Source organism: Hyaena hyaena, unplaced genomic scaffold (genome assembly GCF_003009895.1).
Source record: "Hyaena hyaena isolate Hyena2069 unplaced genomic scaffold, ASM300989v1 scaffold_637, whole genome shotgun sequence".
Classification (NCBI taxonomy): Eukaryota; Metazoa; Chordata; class Mammalia; order Carnivora; family Hyaenidae; genus Hyaena; species Hyaena hyaena.
The window spans coordinates 118,304-124,493 of NW_024081260.1; the positions used below are offsets into that span (position 1 = coordinate 118,304).

General features: G+C 44.0%; 1 protein-coding gene across 1 annotated transcript; it reads left to right on the forward strand.

Moving 5' to 3' along the window:
- The first annotated feature begins 30 nt into the window (after positions 1-30).
- LOC120249056 (zinc finger protein 3-like) lies at positions 31-821 on the forward strand. The gene is made up of 2 exons (XM_039257541.1): positions 31-36; positions 141-821. Exons 1-2 carry the CDS (start codon positions 31-33, stop codon positions 819-821), a joined length of 687 nt encoding a protein of 228 aa, XP_039113472.1.
- The last annotated feature ends 5,369 nt before the right edge of the window (positions 822-6,190 follow it).

The window sequence follows — 6,190 nt, forward strand, 5'->3', positions numbered from 1 at the left end:
ACTCTCTAACCGAGAGAAGATACAAGTGTGATGAGTGTGGGAGAAGATTCACTCAAAACTCAAGTCTCATTAGACATAAGAGAATCCATACTGGAGACAGACCCTATTCATGTAATGTGTGCGGCAAAACTTTCATCCAGAGTTCGCAACTTATTGACCATCAGAGAATACATAACCGATTAAAGCCGTATCAGTGTGATGAGTGTGGAAAAGCCTTTTATTATAGTTCACACCTCGTTCCGCATCAAAGGACCCACACTGGAGAAAAACCTTTCCAGTGCAGTGAGTGTGGGAAAGCCTTTCACTACAGCTCTGGACTCGTTCGGCACCAGAGGACCCACACAGGAGAGAAGCCCTACAGGTGTCACGTCTGTGGAAAGGCTTTCTGTCTGAGCTCACACCTGATCCAGCACCAGCGAGTGCACACTGGGGAGAAACCGTACCGGTGCAGCGAGTGTGGGAAAAGCTTCAGCCAGAGCTCAGGCCTCTTCCATCACCACAGGATCCACAGTGGGGAGAAGCCCTATGAGTGTGACGAATGTGGAAAGGCCTTCAGTCACAGCTCAGCCCTGGTTGGGCACCAGCGAATCCACAGTGGGGAGAGGCCCTATGAGTGTGACGTGTGCGGGAAAGCTTTCTGGCGGAGCTCACACCTCCTGGTACATCAGCGAATACACACCGCAGAGAAGTCCTGGGGACGTAGGCAATGGTGCAGAATTGTCCATCTGTGCTCGCTCCTGCAGAACTTCAGAGAGGGACACCGCCGTGATGGGGAAGTCAGGCATTCTCTGATCCCCATTGTGGTTTCCGCAGTCATTTGAAAATACTTCTGGAGGCTGAGACAGGCAGTCACCTGACAGCTTGCCAAGCAAGCATGTTATCTGATACCTGGGACCTTGGAGGGGCGAGTTCCACATTCTCACACTTTCCTCCTCGAAGCAGGGGCTCAGGAAATCTCCGGAATCCATTACATATGTACCCGGAGGTTGTAGAGATGCTGTCCCCCATTCTCCCCCATCTTCCTTGTGAAGTGTGAATTTAGACTTATCTGATTTGCATTTTTTTAAATCCTGAATTTTTGGTTAGCTTGATAAAAGATCTCAGCCTATTGATTGTCTACACTAAAAACATAAATACAAAAACCACTTTGTAATTTGGTATGAACGTTTGGGTGGGCAGGAAGCTTCCGTGGGGTGGAGCGGGAAGGCTGATCACACACGTCACAGGAGGGTGACCTTTCACATCTTCCCCAGAGGTGGCAAACAGGCCAGGGCGCTGTATTTGGCCTGCACATGGGTTTTTCCCACATAGTATGTTTTTTGATAATATAAAATTATTTCAGCTTTTAAAAATCTGGAGAGTTCACAGCGAATCTGACTTTCCAGATTCTCTTACAAAAACGCGTGATGTGGCAATACTAGTTGCCACATTCCCACAAAGCAAGAGTTGACTAGAGCGGATTGTCACAAACTGCAGATGGATACGGTCCACTACCACACAGCTTCCTATGCTCCCTGACCACCCCCTGCTCCCCCTCCCTGTGTGAGCCCTGCCCTGTCCTCTGGGCTTCTCGGGGCCACCTTGCCACCGAAACACTGCGCCTTAGCTTTACGCGCTGGCCCCCAAGAAGATACTCTCTGAAGAAAAGGCTTTCTGCTAACAAAAGTTTGAAGATTTACAATAAAAAATTTAAGGAGCACCTGGGTGGCTTAGTCAGTTAGGCATCTGACTCTTGATCTCTGCTCAGGTCTTGATCTCAGGGTAGTGAGTTCAAGCCCCTTCTTATGCACTGCACTGGGCATGAAGCCTACTTAAAATAAATAAATAAATTTCAAAATGTATGCCTGAAAGTAGAGGAAAGTCCCTTTAAAATTTTCCTTAGATTGAATGTACAGGGAATTGTTGAAAGTCAACTGTAACGGCTTCTAGCCAGACCCATGGAGACTAGTTCTTCAGATGAGATGGAAGCACAGCATGCATGATGGGAGTTGTCACTAATGTAAGAATGAACAAGCTCAGGGCCCAAAGCAGAGGTGCAGCTGGGGAAGAGAAGCTTGAGATTTGAAGCATTTAGTGATGGGAGCGGCTGTGGGAAGGCCGCGGGATGAGGCCCAAATGGGAGAGTGGGGAGAGGTGAGAAGAAAAGGCTGTGAATAGGGAGGGTTGAGGATGAACAGGGAGGAAGGTCAGAGACGCCAGAAAAACCAACTGCAAACAGGAAGTGGAAGTAAAGGCAGTGAAAACATTCATGAAAGACCTAGAGGCTGGAGTATTAATCCACCCTTCATTTCTATGCCATGGAGGCCAAATCCCTGATATGAAGGACTCGCACCCAATCCTAGCTCACTGCTGTTTGTACTGCGCCCCTGGCCTTGTGTGGGCCTCTAGGTGGTGGGACACAGGACACCTATATCCTATGGAAAAGCCGTGTTCCAGGGCTTTGTAGCAAAACCAGCCAAGCAGAAGGATTCTCCCCAGGAGAAGGAACACATTCTTGGCTTCTCTGGAAGGCGTGTGATCTGCCCATTCCTCCTAAAGAGGAAAAGTGTGGTGTGAACTAGCAGTACCCATTTTGTACTAAATAAATGATAAGGTAAAAGGAAAAGTCTTTTGCAAACTGACAATCGTGGCTGCTATTTGTTGGAACACCAGTTGTGCCCAGCATCTTGTATCTCATGTCAACCTCCCAACTGTTCTGTAAGATATGATTTATTATCTTAAACAGTGTGCACATATAATTTATTCTTAAGAAAGGCTTATAATGAAAAATTTTTATTATGTTTAAATGTTAAACAGCCTATACAAGTATTTTTAGAATATGATAACTGTAAAACAGTCTTAAGATACTAAAAATTGGAAATAATAAAATATCAACAGTGTGTTTAGGTCATGAAAAGGGAGTGATTCTCACCTTTTCTTTCTACTTCTCTGTGTATTCCAAATGGAAATGTTAGAATTCATCATACAAAAAAAAAAAATTCATCATACACATCTGGTAAGTACTTTTTAGAAATTAAAATACTACAGCATTGAGCCTTTCTGGAATGATTCTTTGATGCCTTTTTCAATTATTTCTTTTAGGATTGGTTTATTCGGGTTTTTCCACCTTTTTTTTTTTTTTTTTTTTTTTTTTAAGTAATCTCTGCACTCACCGTGGGGCTGGAAACTGCATCCCTGAGATCGAGTCTTATGCTCCACTGACTGAACCAGCCAGGTGCACCTAGATTTTTCTACTGATTTTTAAATTTTATTTATTTTGAGAAAGAGCGAGCCTGTGCACATGAGGGGGGTGGGGAGGAGAGAGACAGACAGAGACAGAGAGAGAATCCCAAGCAGGCTCTACACTGTCACCACAGAGCCTGATTTGGGCTTGAACTCAAACTGTGAAATCATGACCTGAGCCAAAATCAAGAGTGGGATGCTTAACTGGCAGCCACCTGGGTGCCCCAATTTTTCTACTTCTTGAATAAATTTTGGAACTAAAGGTTCTTTCCTAGAAAATCCCCATCATTGAGATTTTTTAAAATTTTGATAGCATATTTTCTTCTTCATCTGCTATTTGTCATTTACAGTTTTTAATTTTTTCTCAGTTGGATTTACCATAGGTTTGTTGTTTTTAATGGGCTTGCTTACAAATAGTTCATTCTTGGACCTATTAATGCCACTTTTTCTATTTTCTAATTAATTCTGCTTTTTATTTCTTTTCTAACCTTTTCCTTGGGTGTTTCTTTTTCTAATTCCTTGAATGCTTAGTGATGTGGGGAATGAAGGCAAAAGGAATTGTAGATAAAATTTAATTTCCTTATAAGCTGCAGCCATTAACAAATACTTGAGTCAGGAAGAGTATAACATTTCTCCAGGAACTCCCTACTGTCTTAATGTTAATGCCTCACTCGAGAGAAAAACAACTTTAACTTGACCATAGCCAGGCCTGCAGGATCCTTTGAGTCTTTAACACATGAAAATCCTTTGGAAACTTTGTCTTTACCTCCCCTAACTCCCAAGTAGATAATCAATTGGTCTTCACAATCCCAGGTGGCTCTTGCTGCCCACAGGTCTGGTTCCTGTACTGTAATAAAGCCACCTTTTTAAGCAGAAGATGTCTCAAGAAATCTCTCCTTACCACATCATTTTGTTCATTTATTTTCTCCCTTTTTAAATAATTAAAGCAAGTGAGAATATATATCCATCAAATACTGTTGTTTTGAAATAGTATACCAGGGGGGCGCCTGGGTGGCTCAGTCATTAAGCAACTGACTTTGGCTCAGGTCATGATCTCGCTGTTCATGGGTTTGAGCCCCGCATTGGGCTCTCTCCTGTCAGCTCTGAGCCAGCTTTAGACCCTCTGTCTCTGCCCCTCTCTGCTCACTTTTCTCTCCTGCTGTCTCTCTCAAAAATAGATAAAAATGTTTAATAAAATAATAAAATATTAAAAAAAAAACAATCCAATAGTGTTTTTGTGGGTTTTTTTTTGGGGCGGGGGTAAGCTTTGGAACAAAGAAGTAGAGAAGAGGGCCCTGTTGTCATACACTGGACTGTCTGCTTATGCGTCAATAGTGAGGGCAGAGAAGTTCTGTGCAGGTAGAGGAAGGACATAAGTAAGCCAAGGACCAGAGCAGGGTTTTACCATGCTCTGTGACAAAGCCTTGTTTTGGCTAGTATTCAACCACTCACATTACCACAGCCAGGTAGGTGCTCCCCAAGGCTCTGGTGATTGAAGTTGATGGCTGTCTGAAGCTGGGGCATACATACTGTAAGGTTTTTGAGTGAAAAAAGACTCCAAGGCAAAAAGTTCCGCAGAAGGAGTTTTATTGCCTGCACCCTCGGCCAAGGCGAGAGAATTTACGGGGACAGTTTTATTACCTGTGTCCCCGGGCGAGGTTCCGCGACTCCAGAGAGAGGGGAGTCGGGGAAGTCGTGGCCTGGTTGGGTGGTGGTGGGGTTTTGTAGCCCGTTAGTGGGGGTTCCGATAACAGGGGTAGTCTCTTGACTGGAAAGTCCAGGGTTGGAAGGTTTAAATTTCTGTTTCCCGCCGATGTAGTAACAGCCACTGATGTAGTGGCGGGAAGGTCAGCCAGCCTAAGAAGGTCTGCCATTCTGTGGCGTCTCTGCCCCACCTCTCAGCCCGCCCAACACATTCCTGAAGAATATTTGGGATTATTGAAGTTCAGGACCTGGGGCTCCTGGGTGGCTCAGTTACTTAAGCTTCTGACTCTTCATTTTGGCTCAGGTCATGATTGTTCGGCTAGTGAGTTCAAGCCTCATGTCAGGCTTTGCTTTATGGCGCAGAGCCTGCTTGGGATTTTCTCTCGGGCAAAGAGAAAGAAAGAAAAAGGAAGGAAGAAAACAAGAAAAGAAAGAAATTTATTTAAAAAACAAAAAAACAAAGAAGAAGTTCAGGACCTGGAGCAGAGTTCGTATTTAGAACCTGGTGAGTGAATTTGATATGAGACGTTAGATGAGGGAAAAACTCACTGAAGGGGGCAGCAGGGAATAGTCGAAATTCGTCTGCAGTCTGAAAATGCTCATTTCTGCATGTCCTAAATGTCCCACCCGGGTTTATTTAATCAGTTGTATCTGCCCTTTGAAGCACAGTGATATTGGCTCTGATCTTCATCTTAAAGGAATTATATAGCGTTTTACTGGATGAACCGCCAGGCAAAGAATTCCATAGAGAAAAGGGATATCGGTGACATTTCCCAAACAGGAAAATTGTTTGTAGGTTGTGAAGCACAAATGAGGTTTTAAAATAATTCTTTCCTGGTTACACCATCAGAAGTAAATTTGTGTAGAAAGTTACATTTTACAGGGGTGCCTGGCTGGCTTTGTTGGTAGATCTACAACTCTTGATCTCAGGGTCATGAGTTCAAGCCCCATGTTGTTGCAGGATTCTCACACAGAGAGTCGTGACGCCAAGGCTTTTCTTTCCAGGAAGTAACTTTATTTGTGCCGGCACCGCTCAGTTGGGTTCGTACCCAAAGAACCGAGCGGCCCACATCACATGGCATAGTTTTTTTTTTTAATGCATTTTCTATTTCTTTGTCTCCCATATATGGTAACACACATAAACATGCAGTTTGATTAAGTTGTCTCCCTTTACAAGGCCATGGGGGATGTAGGCACCTGGGTGCATATCTAGGTGACCTTGAAGTCTTCTCTTTTTCTCTCTCTTTAGGAAAGGGTTCCTACA